We start from the raw sequence: 21,090 nt of genomic DNA, 5'->3' as shown, positions 1-21,090 counted from the left end.
AGCAAAAACATGACATTTAGTTGATTTAATTGGCAGTTTTACATGGAACAAACCATTTTATATATAATAAACATACATAAAGAGTGTGTTCAGTTCAAAATTAGTACGTTCTTTACCTTGTAATATGTGCTTAGTACTGTAACATACAGCAATTACATTTCATTGAAGGTAGTAATTTCCTACACGTGAGCTAATGTATTGACTATTATGCCTTTAATGTGATATAATACACGACTATTATGTCTTTCTTGTCTTTGAAATTACTGGTAGTGTTGTCATAGGGCTACAACTGCTTCCATAATGACAGCACTGGACAAGTGCTCTCAGCTCTCAAGCACCTAACTCATCACCTTTGCAAGGAACCGGGCCAAACTTCGGATCATCACGTCTGTAAAGAAGCGCAACCAGACCCTGGAACGACTCCTGGATAAACAACTGCAGAGAACCCTTGAGCTGCAGCTCTGCTAAGGGCTCTTGGACCACCAGCGATCCAGCAACACGGTACTTTATACGATATGGTTGTCAAAACCTTATTTGAAACCATTAATATGACCCATATCTTTTTCAACTGCTGTGGAAACCAGGAGTAAAAACTGGACTCACAGTATAATGTTCGCCACCATTGTTACTGCTTGTTACATTTTCGATTATTATTGCATTCATTCATTCTGCGCAAGAATCCTGCAAATCCTCGCAAGCAGTACCGTGAAACATTTGTTTCAAGGACGAGTATTGTGCACTTACCTGGTTTTCTACGGCTCGAACTAAGTCAGCAGTCTTGGCACAAACCAGCACGGCAAACCTGTATCATTTCCGATCTGCCAAAAAAAACCTTGTGGGGAAACAATCAGTGCTCACGGCTACTCGAATACAGTACAGTTATGCATGTTAGTTTTAGATTCTAAGTGTACTTCAGCAATCCAGTATAGGGCATGGTTGCAAGCATCTAAATACAGCCACAGAAGTGTGAGAAATCTAGAAGGACGCTTCATAGCATGTATTATTTTGCTTCCGTTAATCAAACATAGTTATCGGGAATGCAGCTGTCCTGTGTGAAGATACTGCATAGAAAAGTGCTAACTTTCCACTTCATTCATCAGCAAATGTTCTGTGATTACACTTTTGGAATTTCTATTGAAAAGAAGAAAAAAAACAACAACCCGCTGGTTTTTATGTAAGGGCTCAAAGCGTCAGCGCAGCTCCTTGGGAGGAACTGCTGTGGAGGTTGTTTCCAGGCCTCACAAATCCCATTGATTTCTCTCCACCCTACATTTCTTAGTTCAGTAACAGTTAAGGGAAAGTACCAATTATATATAATTACACGTGCGGTATATGTCTATTTTTTTGTGGTGCTACTGCTGCTTCAGCTTCAGAGGACCACAGCCACGTCTCAGCGACTGACTGCCAGGACTGCTCATGAAGTCTCAGCTCCGCTGGACTGGGTTGCACAGCGGCGTGTATTGCTCATGGGGGGGGGGGAGGGGGGTTCGAAGACGTGGCCTGATGTTTGCAGTCTCTCAGTCTGCATGGACAGGCTGTCACTGCCAGGCATGTGGTATTTACTCCGCAGCGAAGTAACACATCAGACATTAAATGAATCCACTACCCCTTTGGGTAGGGCCCTCTTTGTTTCCCCTTCATAGTTCTGGGACGTGAGCAATGCTCCATGATACCTGCATTCCCTTTCTGAAAACCTTTAAAAGAAAAACTGGATGATCTCAAAGAAGAGGAAGAAAGGGAGAAAGTGAAGAAGGACAACGCCTGAGATTCTCCTCCTGTACAGGTAACCTTGCGACCCTAAGGCCCGGTTCTAGAATGTTCTCCTGAAACTACTAACTCAGTGATGTTCACAACTGGGCAGAAGAAAACCAAGAACTGAACTGATCTCTCAGCATAAGACTAGAGATCATAGAGATTAATCTAGGAAAAAAAAACGAATTTTAGAGCTATCTAGGCAATATTGCAGTTATTTTGCTTTGGATTCATTTTAAGTCGACTTCCATAAGTGAAACTCCGCAGCGTCCTCCAAAATTCCTCTCCCACTGATAAATTACTTTCCAGCTGTTTGAACTCAGTGAACTTTTCTCCGCAACAAGACAAAAAAAAATCTTGCCATTTGTTTCTAATTCGGCCGTGAGCGATGGGCTCCATGATTTACGCGCCATAACGCCACCTAGCGTCAGCTCCGGGAACAACAACGGCTTCGTCAAACTCGCTCCAAGTACAAATGGCGGCGGGACAGGGAGCCGAAATGTTTCGAACCTCCGCCTCCGACCAACAAAGTAGTGCGCAATGCGGCCAAAATGGCGAGAATTGCGCGTCACACATTGGAGGGCTACAAAAATATTAAGCTTGGTTCAATACTAGGGAATATTTATCTCAAAAAATGTAACGACCATAGCAGTTTCCCTCAGTGGGAACGCGGAGGGATAAGTTATTAGTTTGCCAATTTTATAAAACGGTGCCTTTAGAAGTCGACTGTGACTGGGCGGCACGCGAAAAAATGTATTTCGTTGTTCACGTTTGGTTATTCAAGCTACAAATTTCCTAGCACCTCTATCCAGGCACTGCCAAAGTTGAGTGGGGAGGTATATTTCACCGAGAAATGACAGTTTCGGTGCTTCGTGTCTCTTTTCTCTCCATCCATGTCGTAGGAGCTGTAACTATGAAATCATAGGCGACAACTACAATGAATGAAACACACTTCATGCGATGATTAATTGGAGAGTTATTCGTGAAGCTGACATATACACTATGTATATTCTGTGACGTTTAAAAAATAAAAAATAAAAAAATGTACAAACATACTTCCAAAGTATCACACCCTACGTGGAAGTTCAGAGTCGCCGGTACTATAAAGAAGCACACAAACCACCCGGAACGCGCACAATAGGAAGTGACGACAGCGGGTCGTTTGAGCCTTACGTTGCTTGCTGTCGACCAATCAGGGAAGGGACAATCTCGTGCCCGAGGAAATTAGTCTCCGAGCACAAGGGCGACTTGACAACTCGGAGGATTGTGAGCTCTCGCGTTTCTAGAAAGTACTGTAGCCAAGTAAGACATTCATTTTAAAAACCACATCTGCGGAACTCTGAAATGTTGTATTTGGAACAGCGCCGTTGTGTGCGGACTTTACTAGATTAAAAATGGCTACTACTCTGCGGAAAGTGTAGCGAGTCTGTTTCACGACAGACTGTTCAAACACTAACGTCACCTGTGGATGTCAGTCATATAGATATATGGATATATAGATATATGTGGTTCAGCTACAGCGTTTTGGATGATGTGACTAAAATGAACTTTTAAGAGTCTTGCCAAAAAATGCCCAACTTCGAGCAGTGACTTGACCTCCCTGTGCAGCTCATTTTACATCGCTAATTAGGCGGAGTTGAGTACATTTTATTGTCAGCTGTGGGACTTAATCACTAATCTCCTTAACTGTGCAAATGAACCCCAGTGGTTGTATTAATGATATGATAATGTGGTGTGTTTTTTCTCTCTCTCTCTCTCTTTCTCTCTCTTTCACTCACTCACTGACACAGTCGGACCCCCAGCAGCAGGTGGGCGCCTATGACTGGCAGGGAAAGTGTTAACACCTTTGGCTGAGGTGACTCAGCGTTACAATCAACATTTACACGGCAGGGTATTCTTACTCTCATTTTAGGGTAATTTCAGTGGTCAAGGGTCCTTCAGGAGCAGGGGGATTTGAACCAACAACCTTCCGACAGCTCTCGCCCCTGCAACCATTGCTAAAGGACCAACAGGTTTGTTAATAATCTGAGATGTAAATTAAGATGATTCACTGTGCTGAACCACAGAGTAAACTTCACAATTGACTTTTTAAAATACTGTAGTCATGTAGCTTGTAATTTTCTGCGTGGAAGTTACAGCAACATCACATTACTGCTGTTAAACTGCCTATGTAGGGTAATCTCTTAATTATTTAATTTCCTGTCTTTTGGAGGTAAGAAGACGTTTCCTTAGAAAAACTTGCCATGGCAAGTGCAGAGACCCCCTCCTCTCCCATTGTAGAGGGCAGGCTGGCACAGGAGTTTGCTGCACCCTCCCACGTAGAAACAGTGAAGGGGCTCATGACGGAGTTTGCTGAACGGCACGGCTCCGCAGGTCGCAGGGTGGTCCTTGTCACCTCGGGTGGCACCAAGGTGCCCCTGGAGTCCAGGACAGTGCGTTTCCTGGACAACTTCAGCAGCGGGCGACGAGGGGCCACTTCCGCTGAGTACTTTCTGGAACTGGGCTATGCTGTGGTGTTCCTGCACCGGCACCGCTCCCTCTATCCGTACACGCGTAGATACGCTGGGGTCAACCTGCTTGACAGCCTACGGCTAGAGGATGGAACTGGAACCTCTTGCCAAGTCGTGGCAGACGAGCAGGTACTGCCCAATATTGGACCGGTGCTGAAGCGTTACCAGGAGGTGAAAAAAGGAGGACTATTACTTCCTGTGGAGTTCAGCACCTTGTCGGAGTACCTGCATCTTCTCAAAGCTGCAGCCCAAGCCCTTAGCACCATAGGTAGGCATTCCAGCTCTCCAAAAAATTCAGCAGTGCAGGTTCCATACTGCAAGACTAGTTTGTTTTCCAACTGTCCTTATTTCATTTTTAACTTAGAACATAAGACAAAATGGGTTCATTCTGAACAGTAAATGGAATCAAGTGGTCATCTTCCTGGCTGGAACAAAAACCTGGCCAGTGATTACAAAATAGTAATATGTACTAAGGATCATGCTCTCATGTTTGCTCATTTTGCAGGGTCAAAAGCTATGTTTTACTTAGCTGCTGCAGTTTCGGATTTCTATATCCCTCCGTCTGAAATGCCAGAACACAAGATCCAGTCATCCAATGGACCGCTGCAGGTGATGGTTGAAATTCAGGTTTGGTAGTGATATTGCTATTCTTACGCCAATCCATACAGAAGATCAAAAACTGAGTCTGTATCTTTCCCACAGATCAGCATGAAGATGGTCCCCAAAATGCTGAGGCCACTTGTCAAGGACTGGGCCCCAAAGGCATTTGTCATCTCGTTCAAACTGGAGACAAACCCATCCATTTTGCTGGAGCGTGCACGCCAGGCCTTAGCCACATACCGGCACCATGCTGTGATAGCCAACGTTTTGGACACACGGCGCGGTTATGTAGTGGTGGTGACGCAGGATGACCAGGTCGAGTTAGCCCTCACTGAAGAGGAAATGCGCCAGGAGGTAGAAATCGAAGAGCGGATTGTCCAGAACCTGTTTGCTGCCCATACCCATTTCATGACTCAGCAGGACTAAAGACTCCTTAGCCATAACTGATTATGTGACCACACATCACTTGCTTAACGAAAACAAATGTAACTGTCTCTTCATGTGTCTTTCTCCAGCTCCTGCGTGATTGTTTTGAATTAATGCTTACAATCTCCCATTTAAATGTATGAATCATGTATGTCAGGCATTGGGCAACCAGTGATGTGCTACTGAGCTTATTCTCACTGCAGGAAACATGTACCTGTCATGTTGGGAAGCACTATACGGTTGGTCATTATCACCAATAAATCATGGTTCTGTAGCATATATGCAGCTGTTCATTTCACGAAAGTGACACTGAAGCTTTCAGGTAGTAGGAAAAAGGCTTTACTCATATGAAACAGTGCTGTCAAACAGTACAAGCATTACTTTTAAAGATAATCACAAAAAAGCTATTTATACAGACTGCCAAGGAATATGTTCTCCTTGTGGCCCTTGTTCGGTAGAAGTTCAGCCAAGCCTGTCCTTGCCATTCCACTCAGTCACCACATACTCCCTGGTTCTTTCCATTCGGTCCTACATTAGCCATGTCCATTACTTTAGTTTAATACTTTTCTTAACCCCAGCACGAATACCAGATATTTCTCCACCGTATCTCTCCATTTCCTTGTGAACTTCTTGCACCTGGAACAAAGATCAATTTGAGCCATGAGTTCTCAACCAATCACATGAAACAAATGTTAACAGAACTGACTGAACATTTTAGTAGAGTGAGAGGGGCCAGCTTCACATACCTGACCCCTCCTGCGAATCTTGGCCCGCCTGAACTTCTCTCTGTGCTTGACTCTTGGATTCCGGTCGATCTTCTTCCTCTTTGGTGTGAGTCCCTTGTTCTTAGCCATCTATTACACATAATACCCAAGTGTATCACATCAACCTGCCAGCTTACAGGTAGACTACACTTTCTGTGAAGGGTACATTATTAAATTCAGAGCCTGTTGTGAAAAGCTGAACTGTCTATTGTAGGTGAGTGGCATGTACTGTACCTGGTAGGTGATTCCTCTCTTGCTATCTGGATCCACATCCTCCTCTTCCTCTAATCTGAAAGAGAAAATCCTATGAATGAGATCTCCTGACCTCCATTCTTATGGCCATGGCCATGGCCAGCTGTTCTGCCACTTACATTTCCATGGGCTGTGGCTGTTTGCGTTTCCTCTTCTGTTTCAGGCGCTTCTCCACCTCTCTATAAAAGCGCAGTGCTGCCTCCTCATCCAGATCAGAGTTTGACTCAGACTCCTCGCAGGCATCAAGTACAGCATCTCTGGTCACCTGATGAACACTACACAAGTCAACCTGCTGCTCCAGCAAACAAACCTGACTTCAGGTACTGAGTAAATGATTTTGAAAATACACCTTTCCTTCACCCCACTTCCCCATCGTACCTTCCTGGGGGGGTTACTGGCAGGCTTCTTGATAGTGCTTTCCAGCAGAGCTCCAGAAAGTAGCATGCGCAACTGGGGGGCCAATCTAGCATCCACTTCAGCAAGATCATTTATTAGCTGTAGGGAGGACCATGGAACGCACAAAACCACATCTTGAACCAACATTTGCTCGTGCACATTTAACTGACATTGTGGAAAAAGGAGTGTAGAAACAGGTTTCCAGTGTAAACGTCCTGCCTAGAACAGTTATGAATCTGTCCTAAACAAAACACACCAAACGCCAAGAAATTGGGAGCTCAGCAAAAAATTTCTGAGCTGGAGAAGAAACTTACGTTCCTGTAGGAGACCAGTCTCTCGATCACAGGATGATTCTGAGCTGGAATGCGCTTGGCCTTCAGCACCAGGTAAAAACTGATATTTGTGCAGTAACTGTTGTTGGGGGGTGGAGAGGTGGAGGGAAACACACCAAAACAAATCCCATTACAGCAGGCAGACTGAACCGATTAGTCAGTTGTATAACTTGCTAGTATAACAAAGTTAACACGATGTTACGCTTTCTCCTGCAAATAAGTTTGTTGGTTGTATTCATGACCCTTATTTCTTCACTGCTAATTATGAGCTGGCATAATTGTGCAAGGCAGGGGTTCAACTTACTTCAAATAGAGCTGCTGTTTAGTCTTGAGGTATTCTGCTCCCTATAGGAACATTGACAGAATAATGTTTTACACTGAGAGATAATGACTACATGTTTAGTACAAAAATAGAATTACTATGTTTTTCCATATGTAAATGTTATAAAATTTCCTATAGTGCCTTAGTGGTTGGACCTCACCTTCCCTGCAGGGATCTGCCCACTTTTGACCATCTCCAGAAGAGGCTGCAGCTCGTCTCTAAGTTCGGTCAGCTACACGCAACATTAGGAGACATGGTCAGCCATGCAGGTCTTAATCAAAAAGAGTCCTTCACATCATTACTTGTGCAAAGCTGGTACTTAGAATCTAGACATGCACACTCAAATAACCACTGGCTAGCAGTATCTCGATTCATGTAATTGCGGGGAAGCTTCCACTAAGTCAACTTGACACATGGAAACAACTTGTGCGCTTTTCATACACATCGCTCAGTCACTGTGAGATACCAGTGTTACCTGGTGCGCTGCTTATAACTGCGTGACAATAAAAGTTCATCAGTCACAGAACCTCTTTAGGTGTCCAACTACATGGCAATGCTTGTGGAAGGCTGATGGTACCTTGAATTTGAAGTCCTGGATAAGCCCCATCAGCTCTGGAGATTCTTTCTTCAGCAGTCTCAGCTTCTCCTTCTGGGACATTGCCTTCAGGTCCTTCACAATCTTCTGGTCTTTCTCCATAGCCTTCTGGACTTCACCCTCCTCCTCTACAGCAAACTCCTACCACAGGCGGAGAGAGCGGTAAAGAGATGAGGACCAGCAGGGCAGGAGTCCTTCAAAACATGGCAAGTATAAAGGAACCTCATTAAATGAGGCAACAGTGGCAACCAGTGCGGGTACCTGGAGGAGATGCAGGTCATAGTCCTCTTCACTGAGATTCCCCACCAGACGTTTCTGGATGCTCTTGGCTTCCTCTTCTTCCTCTTCTTCCTCAGCTTCAGCTTCGTCTTTAGATTTCCCCTCTACAATAAACACCAGTATAGGTTTTAACTCAAACTCTTCTACACAGAATCCTGAAGCACCAATTACCATCATGTATTTAAACTACAGGAACTTGTTGTTTTAGCTACTAAAATGTTACAAAAAGGTAATGTTACAATGAAACATTTTTGATTAATATCGGCGATTAAGCACTTACTGACTGCAGTATAATCGGAATTGTAGAACGTCTTCTTCCTAAGTCCCCACGCCATATCACTGGGAAGATCTGCAAAGGACATTGTAGTGCATCTTGTATCACAACACAAAGCAATACAGACAAATATTGTAAACACACAAAAATTAATACTTAATGAGGAGGCTTGATAATGTTGTGACTGCAGATAGACATTTCCGTAACACTGAAGGTTCCTGCCAGAATCCTGTCCTCAAACCCATCCACACACTAACACCACATTACCCACCATCTTCCTTCTTTCCTTCAAGGTCACTCTCCATGTCTGTCTCCACTTCCTCCTCCTCCTCCGAATCAAAATCGTCCAGAGGCATCACCTCCTCCTGAGACAGAAATGGAAGAATTCCTTCATTCACAGTATGCCAGGCGCACAGACACTGTCAAACTGCAACCTTTAAGTAGTAATTACATTTCCTTAACAATCAAATCATCCAACATGTTTTCCTCACCTCATCATCAATGTCCTCCTGGTCATCATCCTCTTGCACACCATGTGCAAGTAGTTTCTGCAGAGAATTGACACACAACATGAGGATCAGAAGTGGAAATAGCACGAAGAGCAACAAATTAAACTAAGACTTAAATGTAAAATCGCAACAATAAAAACTTACATAAATTACTGCTTCACAGCTGACATTTGCATTGTCACATGTATTTCTTCACAGACCTTATCTGTTATTTCACATGTCAATTATTTTTAATACTAAAAACACTAGTCCATTAAGAAACACTGGTGTTATGCAATGTTTTTATAAAAGGAGGATTCAACTCTTTGAGTACCAACCAAAATTTTGTCATTGTGGAACTCATCAATTTCATCTTCTGTATACCTGGAAGATCTCTATGGAAAGAAATGGGAATTCCAGTCAGTCTCCAAATCTCAGGGAATAAGTTGTTACAGCAGCAATAGAAGAGGATTCCTAATGTCTGCAAATGTTTATCTTGCTGAAGCTTGAATTTCTCTATACGACCCCAATGCATATCATTCTAAAGATTTTACGGCTGGATGATACCGAAAAACTGAATATGCCTTTTAAAGCACCCATTTTCAGGACAGTTTAATCCTACAATAAAAGCATTTTCTCTATTACATGTGGAATTTAGTACAAGTCTGGGTTTGATTTCTGAATTCAAATAGCAGAGGTATAATGCATGAGCACATATTTACAGCCAAATACTGTATCTTTCTATTAATATATCTAGAATGAGAAACAATTCATTCATTGAGTCTGAGATGCAGAAACACAGATCACTTTCCTAAAGACCACAGCAACTAGCAAAGGAAAAACCGAGATGGCATGACAAACTGAAACTATGTCAGTCAAGCTTATTCTGCTTTCCCAAAGCCACTTCATTATTAAGGGACTTGCCATTTTAGAGTCAAATCATTAGCTTGTAGAAGGTCCTCATCCCAAACCACATGTCCCATAGAAGTTAAATTTAAGAGCAGCATTGTGGCCCAGCAAGTAGCGCTGCTGTCTCACAGCACCTGGGTGGTGCGAGAGGATGTGGGTTTGATCCCCGCTCAGTCTGTGTGGAGTTTGCATGTTCTCCCTGTGTCTGCGTGGGTTTCTTCTGGGTGCTCTGGTTTCCTCCCACACTCCAAAGACATGCTGTTCAGGTTCTCCCATAGTGTGTGAGTGTCACAGAGAGAGTGTGTTCCACTGCTGTATGGATGAGTGACCCATTGTAAGTAGTGTATCTAGCAGTAAATCACCTTGGTGAACAAGGTGTGTGGGCTCATAAAACTACATAGAGTTCACGGGAAGTCACTTTGGAGAAAAGAGTCTGCTAAATAAGTGTAATGTAAATGTAAGAGCATGCTGGCCTTACAGACAGTATGGAATACATCATCATAGAGAGCCTGTGTCTGTTTACGCACTGTGTAACCCGTACTTTGTCAGGGACCTGCATGTCCTTGTAAGCAGCAGAGTCATCGCTATCATACTGCTCCGATATTTTCGCCTTCGGCTTACGGACCACTCTAAAAGGAGACGGTGAGAATAAGAGACAGTAGTGAAATTACACGTGACTGCACAAACATCAAGGTAAACGTTGAAGAATAAAAAAGATAATGAAGAATGAAACCTGTCTCCGTTTAGCAGGCACCTGTAACTCACACATTAAATCCATCAGCAAAGTACTGAGTACTGCATAAGCCACAAAACCAGATAACATATATATCATGACACTACAAGTCAACAACGCAAGAATCGAGAATCCACTTGCAAAGGCCCATGATTTTTAGGCGTCTGATCGTTTATATTTTAAGAATTGCGAAAGTACGACAGGTTTTGCTAACTGGACAGTTTACATTGAACATACGGCGCACTACTCTAAGACATGTGGTGCCATAAACGCGCAAATAAGGTAACAACGGGGCCATTCACTTACCTCCTCTCTCGCACCATGCTGCTTCCTTACTGTGCTGCGTCGATAATTACGCGCCGGATACGTGTGGTGCTGAAAGAAACACTGGCAAAAATCGAGCGTTTCTATTGGGTTTGAAAGCCTTGACGTTTAATAACAGCGACCGTTGCTGAATACGGCCTTTCTATTGGTTCTCCGAACTGTTACGATTTATACCAGCGACCGTTGCGAAATATAGCATATGTTGTTTAATAAACAGAACACAATAGCACAGAGACGGCAACAAAGAGGACAGCTGTATAAAGATACTAAAGAAAAGGCAAAAGAGCCAGTGGAATACAAATAAAGCTTAGATTAAAATTCTGAACGATTTACAGAATGTAATTTTTTTAAAAAAATTTCTGTCTAGTAATCTGCTTTCATGTGTCCCACTAAGATACACTAGACTAAAGCCTGCGAGAGTGCAGTTCGCAGCAATACTTGCCTTGTTGGCCACAAATAATTGCATTTATTATTCCACAGTCTTTGAATATTGTAATACACTCACTCCTCACATAACGGGTCTTGTACGACACAAACTCGGTATAACGAGGAAAAATGAAAAGAAAATAGTTAAGGAATTATTATTGTTACTATAATTTTTTAACAGTTTATATAGCAGAGCAATATACACATATATATATATATATATAAACTGGTGAGGTGACGCAGACTGTTAGGCGCTTCTCTGCAGCTACCTAGTCCAGTTGTCAGGGTTGTGTGTCCTCTGTTCCTGTAAGGCCTATAAATGTTCAGTCTCTGAAACTTTAAGATGATGCCCGGATAAACCTTTACACAGCTGCTCCTGTAATGTTCGTAAATGTTTATATGTATATCAAAAAAAAAAAAGAGGAGGAAGGTGATCAGGAATCGTCAATCCCTGTATTCTGAAAGATTTATACAGGTACTCGTGTGATGAACATTGGTTCACACACACACATTTTCTGAACCGCTTGTCCCATACGGGGTCGCGGGGAGCCGGAGCCTACCCGGCAACACGGGGCGTAAGGCCGGAGGGGGAGGGGACACACCCAGCGGGACTTGAACCCTAGACCCACTGGAGAGCAGGACCTGGTCCAACCCACTGCGCCACCGCACCCCCCTTGGTTCATATGGTGGAAAAAAACAAACTGCACTTAAGAATCACGCATCTGCCTCCATGTCACTCTTCCTAATGTAATGTACACATTGTATTTTCTCTGAGATGCACGTCGCTTTGGAGGAAACCGTCTGCTAAATGAATAAATGTACTGGGGTAGATATAAATACACATTTACATTTATTTATTTAGCAGACAGGGGTGCGGTGGTGCAGTGGGTTGGACCACAGTCCTGCTCTCCGGTGGGTCTGGGGTTCGAGTCCCGCTTGGGGTGCCTTGCGACAGACTGGTGTCCTGTCCTGGGTGTGTCCCCTCCCCCTCTGGCCTTATGCCCTGTGTTACCGGGTGGGCTCCGTGACCCCGTATGGGACAAGCGGTTCTGAAAGTGTGTGTGTGTGTGTGTGTGTGTGTGTTTAGCAGACACTTTTCTCCAAAGCAACTTCCAATGAACTCTATGTAGCGTTACCAGGCCACACACCTTCACCACAGTGACTTACACTGGGTCACTCATCCATACATCAGTGAAACACACTCTCTCTCTGTGTCACTCACACGCTATGGGGGAAGCTGAACAGCACGGCTTTGGACTGCGGGAGGAAACCAGAGCACCCAGAGGAAACACATACAGACAAGGGGAGAACATGCAAATTCCACACAGACTGAGCAGGGATCAAACCCACATCCTCTCGCACAGCCAAGGCACTGTGAGTCAGTAGCACTGCTTGCCGTGCCACCATCCCACCCCATCATCACACAGCTGATGTTGCTTCTCCAGCTATGCTATATATGCCACAGTCAGATAAACCCCTTTAATGACCTGAATAGCAGTGCATTATTATAAATAAAGCCTTAATCTTGTGTTCAGATGAAGATCATGACGAGTCAGATACTGGTTTGTAATCCTACACAGGGCTTATCACGGCAGTGTCCACATGTTTTCCGAATGACACAGACAGCATTGTTGTGAACTTCATTTCTTTACATAATAAACACCAATAAGCAAACTTTTCGAAACGTCTGTCCGGCGTACTGTGTACCATGTCTCACACCCTGTGCTTGTGAGGTAGACTCCACACATTACATTACATTAAAATTACATTAGACTCCACACAACCACAACCCTGCCCTGAAGTTGAAGTTATTCATAAAGAATGAATGAATGAGACAAAATGGATATAAAACATGCTTGTGTTGTCATTGTAATGTATAAAAATACATTTTGTTTTGGTTTTTAAATTCACTTTTCATGACATATTCCTCATCCAGAAACCAATTATTTTTTCTTCCAGAAATAATGTTAATTTGATCCCCTCACAATACAATTTACCTAACGGGGGATTTCACACAATAAATTAACATCATTAAGGGAGGGATCAAAACAAATGCTGAAGAACCTTTCTTGGAGTCTATAAAAAGTCTTATGTCTACGACCATATCGTTAACATCATCATTCAAAGTTTTAAGCAATTAAAATATTTTTTAATTTTCTGTGTACTCTCTAGGTTTCACTCTTAACAAAATATTATGTGATTTATTAATTCAAATAATACAATTATTCACAAATGTTGTTTTAGAGGCACTTTAAACATTTCTCAGTTCATCTTACATTCATAGCTTCACCTGAACAAATATCTTAAAATTCCCCAAGTTACAGAAGAATCTGAATGTTGTGAGACGTTATTTGGATAAAAAATTTGCCGATGCTTTGACACAAGCTGTTAACAGCATCTTCTTTACTTGAACAATCAGATGCATTTTAATAGAAGCTCAATGCAATGTGGACGTCTGTGTGTCAGGTGGGATTCTTGATTTTTTCTTGGGTTATTTCTCCTCTGCACCCTGGTCAATGGCCAGCGTTGGCTGTTTCCAATCCCAGAGAAAGCCCCTGCTGGATATATTAGGCTTGGTAGGAAAAAGGAAGCTCTTGGAACGTCTGGTGATTCCATGCTTGGCTTCAGCAGTACGCTGTCTCATCAGTGCCTGAGCCGGGGTCTGACGCAAAACATTGTGAGACTGTTGAGGGATAGAAGGTAAATTAATCACAGAGAATGGGCATTTAACAGACATCCAGTGCAACAACACCCATGTTGACCCATTGGTATGTACATGGATGGAGGTTGTTAAAATCTCAGACATGTATCAGAAAAGGCCAATGAATCTTCATCTTCCTCATTTCTGATCTATGTTTCTGTTAAAAGGTAATTTATACATGTCTAGTACTAAAATATTGGTCATGTATTATTGGAGCGCAGTGGTGCAGCGGGTTTGGCCGGGTCCTGCTTTCTGGTGGGTCTGGGGTGCCTTGTGATGGACTGGCGTCCCATCCTGGGTGTGTCCCCTCCCTCTCCTGCCTTGTGCCGCGTGTTGCCGGATTAGGCTCCAGTTCACTACAACCCCACTTGGGACAAGAGGTTTCAGCCAGTGTGTGCACGTGGATACTTTATCATGAAAGGAAAAACGTTAATTTTGCATTATTCTGACTATTTCTGATGTAAAAAGAGGAAGTTTCTGCATTTTCTGATGAAGAAGAAAAGCAAATTAATAGAGAAGGCAGAAAGGTGTATTGGTAGGTCTGGAGTTTGAGTCCTGCTTGGAGTGCCTTGTGATGGACTGGTGTTCCATCCTGGGTGTGTTCCCTCTCCTTCCGGCCTTGCGCCCTGTGTTGCCGAGTTATGCTCCGGCTCGTGCAACCCTGCTCGGGGCAAGCAGTTGTAGACATTGCGTGTGTGTGTATGTGTGTGTGTGAAAGGTTTATTTCTGTGTTTCAAAAGTTCACTGAATATGGTGTAAAAATCAGTGTGTGACAAACAAAAATAATCAATTTCTCATTCTTCTCTAAAATCCTTTCTACAAGAAGCCAGTTGTGCTACAAGAAAGTGCCCTATAAACTAGTGTTTCTTTTATCCATTATACTCACACACACACACACATTTTCAGAACCGCTTGTCCCATACGGGGTCACGGGGAACCGGAGCCTACCCGGCAACACAGGGCGTAAGGCGGGAGAGAGGGAGGGGACACACCCAGGACGGGACGCCAGTCCGTCGCAAGGCACCCCCAGCGGGACTTGAACCCCAGACCCACCGGAGAGCAGGACTGCGGTCCATTATACTCCACTATACTATATATGTTGTTTCAGATATTTTTCAATTGTTAAAATGAATATAATTATTATGATGTTGCTTAATACACTATATCATGATAGTACAACACATATTTACAAGGAATTTAATTGTCAAAATTGAACATTAAAATGCAATGAATGACTGGTTAATTCGGGCATGTCTATCATCCCGTCCCTCAATAAAATCTGAAAAAGGGAGGGTGAAATGTAATGGAACAAGATAAATAATAAAATTCGTAAGAAAACTGGAACCTGCAAACATCGGCCTTATCGATCTCTCTTACCTTGGGTGGTAATTGGTCTGCGGAGAAATTAACATCGAAATGACTCAGGTTGTTCATGGATTTGTCGATTTCAGAAAACGTGGTCCTTTCCCCCCGTCCTGGCACATCTAGCGAACCTCGACGTTGCTGCAGCCTTTTCAGAACATCATCCAGGGCACTGGAGGCATCTTTCAAAGCCTCAGGGACATTAAGTATTAGTACCTTCTAGAATGAGAGGGTGAGGGACTTCATCAGCATTCTCATCACTTAACACCTGTTTATTTAATTTAAATTAAATAAACAAATAAATAAGGAAACGTGTGGGCGTTGAAACAAGTCATCGCGGCTGTTGGAGGAGAGAGACAGAGGAGAATCGAAGACTTACTTTTGGTGCACATTTGCTGCCCTTGAAGCTCACATCGGGCTCAGTCCCTGGATTAGACTCTGGACCAGGAATCTTGTCATTTCCAGGATAGAAGGGAAATTGTGTTCTTTCCTCTTCTTTTTTCGATTCGGGAGAAAGGGATTGGTATTCTGCCTTCGGAGCAGAGCCATATTTGTGATTACAGAGATATCTGTTGAGCTTTTCAATAGCATCGCTGGGTCTTGATGCCAAGTGGGGTCGGTACTGAGGTTCTGCATCTATGAGTGAACTCCTACGGAAAGCGACACCATATGGCATCATATATAACAACAAGCGAGAACAGCAAATTACAAGCAGTCTTTCAAAATATTGAATTCGCACCTCTGTCCATCACCTCTATCAGCTGTCATAACCGAGACATCTGTCACATTTATTACATTTATTCATTATTAATTGACATTTATCCTTATTCATTTAGCAGACTCTTTCCTCCGAAGTGACGTACATCTCGGAGAAAAATACAATGAGTGCGCCACATCGACAATTCAAGCACTGCTGCCATTTCGGTGGTTTTGATTCCGTTTAATTTAACGTGACCAATGGACCTGACTGAAAAGTGCAGGCGGAGACACTGGTCCACATACTTGTCACCTGGTAGCGAATCTTTCCGGCTTGGATCGGGGGTCAGATGTTGTTGGGGCTTCAGCAGCTCTTCAAGTTCTCCAACAGTTTCATCAGGATCGCAGTGGTACTTGGTCACCCCAAGGGCTTCCCAGTCCACTTCCCAGTCGTGGAAGGAGTCTGAGGGTACGGGACTCGTTGCGGGACTGGGGCTTCTCAAAGGTAGATGCGGTTGGCTGTGGGTTTCTGCAAACGGGAACGGTATCGCCTCCTTCTTCATTGGGGGCTCTTCCTCTATCCACGTGTTTGGGATGGGAAGGGATGCGGCAAACAGGGTCCGAAACTCTTCATCAAAAGACGCGACCACCGGTCCCGTCAGAACCATGACCAACTGACGGTGCAGGTGGGCATCAGCCCATGTGAGGCTGGAAGACAGAGACCAAAGCTACATGTATCTGACGCTTTTCGCCAAACTTACAATTGACCCGTTTATACAGCCGAGTAATTTTTCTGGAGCAATTGAGGGTAAGTACCTTGCTCAAGGGTACTACAGCTGGAGGTGAGATCCAAACCAGCAACTTTTGGGTCCAGGTCTAACAAATGCACTTCCAGCTGCTCAGTTCATGAGCTTTTAGCATCATGAGAGGCCAGACCTTGCCAGGATATCTGAGATGTTTAAATTAGATCACATTGGAGCCTTTGGGCCACGAATGAGGCTGTCTCACCTGTAACTCCCTGTTATCACTGTTTCCACATCCACCAGGAGGAAGTTTTCTTTCAGCTCTCCTGTCACCATCTTCCCATCCCGTGAGCAAAACGACTTACCGCCCAAAATTCGGACTCGAATGTTCTGTTCGTGCAGAAAGAAGCATCGAGTAGCCAGGTATTCTGAACGCGCTCAAAACGACAGTGCAATCTGAACAAAAAAAAAGCGGTTTTGTGCTCCTGATTTCGGATGTTATTGACAAGGTCTTCTTTCATAAAGACGCAGAGGAGATGGTAACATTTCTGCGGAAATTGTGAGGGCTGATTGGACACTTGTCCAGTCAAGTCCTTATGACTTGGTTTCACGGAGTTCTGCCCGGCGACAGGGAGCCAGAGCAGCAGTCAATGGACTGTCTCGCCTGGACTGTGTTGTTGGGGTTCATTTCTTGTCCCTCTTAATTCCAGCAGCGATTTCTCACCTGGTGTTTCAGTCTTTGGGAGATGCAGCTCTGCTGAGCTGACCTCAGGTTCAGGATGATATACACAGGGACGCCTCGGGATGCTGCAGCACACAAATCTCCTATTACGGTGTTATCCGTCAGCCTGTCCGTCACCACGGCGACGACCTGGTTAACATACACAATTATTTTTACTCAAAGAGAGCGATAGAAATAAAAACTAATTCTTCAGCCGACATTTGTTAGTTTGGGTTTTGTAGGGTTCTGAAACACGTGAGCTTTAGATTCGACCCTTTCCTATGCCCTGTTTTTATTCAGTACAACAAATTACACACGGATTCCTTGTGAAATTATATGTTGCATTCAATGTACACACACACACACACACTGTCTGAAACTGCTTGCCTCAAGGTGGGTCGTGGCGAACCGGAGCCTAACCCAGCAACACAGGATGCGAGGCTGAAAGGTGAGGGGAAGCACCCTGGACGGGACGCCAGTCCATCACAAGGCACCACAAGCAGGGCTCGAACCCTGGACCCACCGGCCAAACCCGCTGCGCCACCACACCCTCGTATTTAATTAATTTATAGTATTCATATCAGCTGAGTATTTTTGCAGTTATGGTTAAGTACCTCGGTCACGGGTACTACAGCAGCAGCGCAGAGACAATAGATATTGTAGGTACATCGGGAACAAAACGGAGAGTAGATACAGAAAGTGCTGAGGGTACAATGCCAATAGTAGCAATAGCTTCATCAGGCTCGTTGTGAGGAACAACTAGAGATTACATCACCGAAGAAGGAAGGTAGAATTTTACTTTGGGCTTAACAAATTATATAAAACAAAGATTAATAATAAATCTACAGTAATAGAGCTGGTGCATCACAGAGAGAGAAAGAGAGTTTTTTTACATTGCTATACTGCATAAAAGAGGGGGGCATGGTGGTGCAGCGGGTTTGGCCAGGTCCTGCTGCTCGGTGGGTCTGGGGTTCGAGTCCCGCTTGGGGTGCCCTGTGATGGACTGGCGTCCTGTCCTGGGTGTGTCCCCTCCACCCTTGTGCCCTGTGTTGCTGCAGGCTCCAGCTTGCCGCGACCCCACTCGGGGTCAAGCGGCTTCGGCCGGTGTGTGTGCGCGTGTAATTTAGTGTAATGTATTTGGCCCTTTTATGTGTCAGCCAGATACTAGTTAATAATAATAATAATAATCTTACACAGATTTTTTCCCTATGATAAGGCCTGAGGAGGCTGGCCAGGTGTGATACCAGCATCCCATGTCGACTGAATGTGATGACTGCCTGCCATGGTGAACGAGACGTCCCTGTGCGAACTGGTATTAACACTCAGCTACAACTTTATTACACACACACATTTTCAGAACCACTTGTCCCTTACGGGGTCACAGGGAACCGGAGCCTACCCGGCAACACAGGGCGTAAGGCTGGAGGGGACACACCCAGGATGGGACACCAGTCCGCCGCAAGGCACCCCAAGCGGGACTCGAACCCCAGACTCACCGGAGAGCAGGACTGTGGTCCAACCCACTGCGCCACCGCACCCCTACAACTTTATTAATAGTTGTAAATTGATTTAAAGGTCTTGGCTTGTATACGGCGGAACGAAATGTCGTTTCTCCCGAGACCATGGTGCAACACGGAACAGGAGTACAAGACAGTAAATAAATACACAGGACAGGACGTGGACTGCGAACTACAGGCAGGTTATAGTGCGTGGAAATACGGCATCTGCATTTAAGGACCGAAGTGGGCGCCGCGTGCTACTGCGCTGCCATCTTGCAGAGGGTCATTTTTAAAGTCAACACCAAGTCACCTGGAAGAACTGCAGGTCGGCAAACGTTTTCCGTTCCGCTATTTATTATAACAAACCCACAGAGTTCTAAATATAAGGCTCTTTTCTGCATAGGAAGTGTGAAGTCGCTCTGCGACCATATACAGTATAAACTGAGAGGTTGTTTCAACGCTCGACGTGGCATGACGACACCTACCCCGTGAGCCCCCTGTATCAGACTCCTCACCACCTCACGCACAGGTGGGGCCTGCTGTTTAGGTGGGCTGCTGTACACCGTGGCACTGCCCACCCCCAGCCAGGCATCCCTGCGGGGCCAGCCCAGCTCGAGGCACGGCGCAGGGGCGTCTGAGCCCTGGGGCCAATACTGGAGCGAGACGTCCGGCGCTCCGGAGCCATCCTCCGCATCGTCCCACCCAAGTGGCAGCGCAGCGCCGCAGCTCTGCTCCTGCGCCCACGTGCCGAGCTGGGTCACTTCCTGCGGGGACAGGAACGGCTCAAGGTTCTCCCGGCTCAGCTGGGCGTAGAAGGCCCCGGGTCCCGCACGGAGCAGGCTCTCCAGGGCACATCGCTCCCGCTCGCAGTGGTAGAACTGGGGGCTGGATTTCGGGATTTCGGCGAACGCGACGTCCTCCTTGAGGCTCTGCTCCTGGGAGTCGGACATGGCTCAGGCCGCGCTTGCTTGGTCGGGGTGAAGCCGGGCAGCTGGCGGCCCCTCACAAAGGCGACGCCGGAGCAGTCGGAGCTGTGACACGGCTCATGACAGCAGCGGTGCGCAGCGACAATCACAAAATCGCAACTTCTACGAGGTCGTGCAGCCCACGTCGGTTTCGAACGAATCCCGTCCCCTCCGGGCGACAAGGCTGGACACCGTGTCTAAAGATCAAGTGCAAACCGGCGACAGTAGAGCAGGACTTGTGATTCATCACCAGCAGCAACACGATAACTTCATCCAGGCACCTGTATGAGAAGCATACAACACGAACAATATTTCACGTTGGAACTTGAACAGAGCCATTATCTACTATAAATTAATTGCTAAGGTGCCACGGTCTGAACTGGTCGACGTAATGAAAAATTTCAGCATTTCTCCGGAAGAGTTAACGCACAGACAGATAGACCTTAGTTCCCCCGCAGATATATTGAATAAACAGAGCAGAGCAGGCTGGTATTAATACATTCAATACGCAGGTCGTCTTCTAACGCAAATTTCAAGATGATACTTTTGGCCTATCTGTCCATTCGTGCACCGCGAGGACCTTGAGCTGGTTGACGGTCGGCGATCAGCCGGTTTCTCCTTTCCCCAACTCCGACGGCTTCGTTCTCACCTACGTCTCGTTTCATCGCTCGGTTAGCAAATGCCTCCCGGTGTCAGGTTCCTTGACTACCTGAAATTCTGCCTGCTAAAATACCGCAGTAAAAATGTTTTCCTTTCAGTTCTCCTTATTTCTTTGAAAGAATCTTCTTACCTGTTGTTCCGGACGGACAGGTCTGCAGGTAAGAGCTGGGACAGCGTAACCTTGAGCGTGAAACGCACTACCCATGGGCGGCCTACCGGCATCCCCTCATTTAAGCGATAAAGACGTAACTTCTCGGTGAGATTTTGTGGCATTTATACGTATTCTTCACAGCAACTGTAACGAAGTCAATGTAATTGAACGTGCGTCTTTCCACTCGGTCGTTCCCCACCTGAAAACACG

General features: G+C 45.0%; 3 protein-coding genes across 7 annotated transcripts; 1 reads left to right on the top strand and 2 right to left on the bottom strand.

Moving 5' to 3' along the window:
- The first annotated feature begins 2,959 nt into the window (after positions 1 to 2,959).
- On the top strand, positions 2,960 to 5,537 carry ppcs (phosphopantothenoylcysteine synthetase). Of its 3 annotated transcripts, none has more exons than XM_018725493.1 (6): positions 2,960 to 3,054; positions 3,543 to 3,560; positions 3,665 to 3,764; positions 3,970 to 4,530; positions 4,768 to 4,871; positions 4,965 to 5,537. In XM_018725493.1, the coding sequence occupies exons 4-6, from the start codon at positions 3,996 to 3,998 to the stop codon at positions 5,286 to 5,288; spliced, it is 963 nt and encodes a 320-aa protein (XP_018581009.1). In that variant the 5' UTR covers positions 2,960 to 3,054; positions 3,543 to 3,560; positions 3,665 to 3,764; positions 3,970 to 3,995; the 3' UTR covers positions 5,289 to 5,537. The 3 variants fall into 3 exon arrangements, with proteins under 3 accessions (XP_018581009.1, XP_018581008.1, XP_018581010.1); XM_018725492.1 differs by having other exon boundaries at positions 3,965 to 4,530; XM_018725494.1 differs by lacking the exon at positions 3,543 to 3,560 and having other exon boundaries at positions 3,965 to 4,530.
- A 76-nt stretch (positions 5,538 to 5,613) lies between these two features.
- Positions 5,614 to 10,995, bottom strand: utp3 (UTP3 small subunit processome component). Its single transcript, XM_018725460.1, has 16 exons — positions 10,939 to 10,995; positions 10,441 to 10,528; positions 9,329 to 9,385; positions 8,994 to 9,050; positions 8,774 to 8,867; positions 8,509 to 8,577; positions 8,211 to 8,332; positions 7,932 to 8,090; positions 7,515 to 7,586; positions 7,337 to 7,377; positions 7,015 to 7,111; positions 6,683 to 6,799; positions 6,424 to 6,569; positions 6,287 to 6,341; positions 6,035 to 6,142; positions 5,614 to 5,924 (listed from the first exon to the last, which is right to left on the bottom strand). The coding sequence occupies exons 1-16, from the start codon at positions 10,953 to 10,955 to the stop codon at positions 5,835 to 5,837; spliced, it is 1,389 nt and encodes a 462-aa protein (XP_018580976.1). The 5' UTR covers positions 10,956 to 10,995; the 3' UTR covers positions 5,614 to 5,834.
- Positions 10,996 to 13,633: 2,638 nt separating this feature from the next.
- fam83e (family with sequence similarity 83 member E) lies at positions 13,634 to 20,978 on the bottom strand. Of its 3 annotated transcripts, none has more exons than XM_029247649.1 (8): positions 20,860 to 20,978; positions 19,590 to 20,350; positions 17,609 to 17,755; positions 17,150 to 17,274; positions 16,448 to 16,849; positions 15,825 to 16,095; positions 15,461 to 15,664; positions 13,634 to 14,065 (listed from the first exon to the last, which is right to left on the bottom strand). In XM_029247649.1, exons 2-8 carry the CDS (start codon positions 20,052 to 20,054, stop codon positions 13,874 to 13,876), a joined length of 1,806 nt encoding a protein of 601 aa, XP_029103482.1. In that variant the 5' UTR covers positions 20,055 to 20,350; positions 20,860 to 20,978; the 3' UTR covers positions 13,634 to 13,873. The 3 variants fall into 3 exon arrangements, with proteins under 3 accessions (XP_029103482.1, XP_029103481.1, XP_029103483.1); XM_029247648.1 differs by lacking the exon at positions 20,860 to 20,978 and adding an exon at positions 20,650 to 20,764; XM_029247650.1 differs by lacking the exon at positions 20,860 to 20,978 and adding an exon at positions 20,719 to 20,759.
- Between the last annotated feature and the right edge of the window lie 112 nt (positions 20,979 to 21,090).

This window comes from Scleropages formosus, chromosome 22 (assembly GCF_900964775.1).
Source record: "Scleropages formosus chromosome 22, fSclFor1.1, whole genome shotgun sequence".
Classification (NCBI taxonomy): domain Eukaryota; kingdom Metazoa; phylum Chordata; class Actinopteri; order Osteoglossiformes; family Osteoglossidae; genus Scleropages; species Scleropages formosus.
Note: the sequence above shows the minus strand (reverse complement) of the source record. Positions and strands in the feature narration are given on the sequence as shown.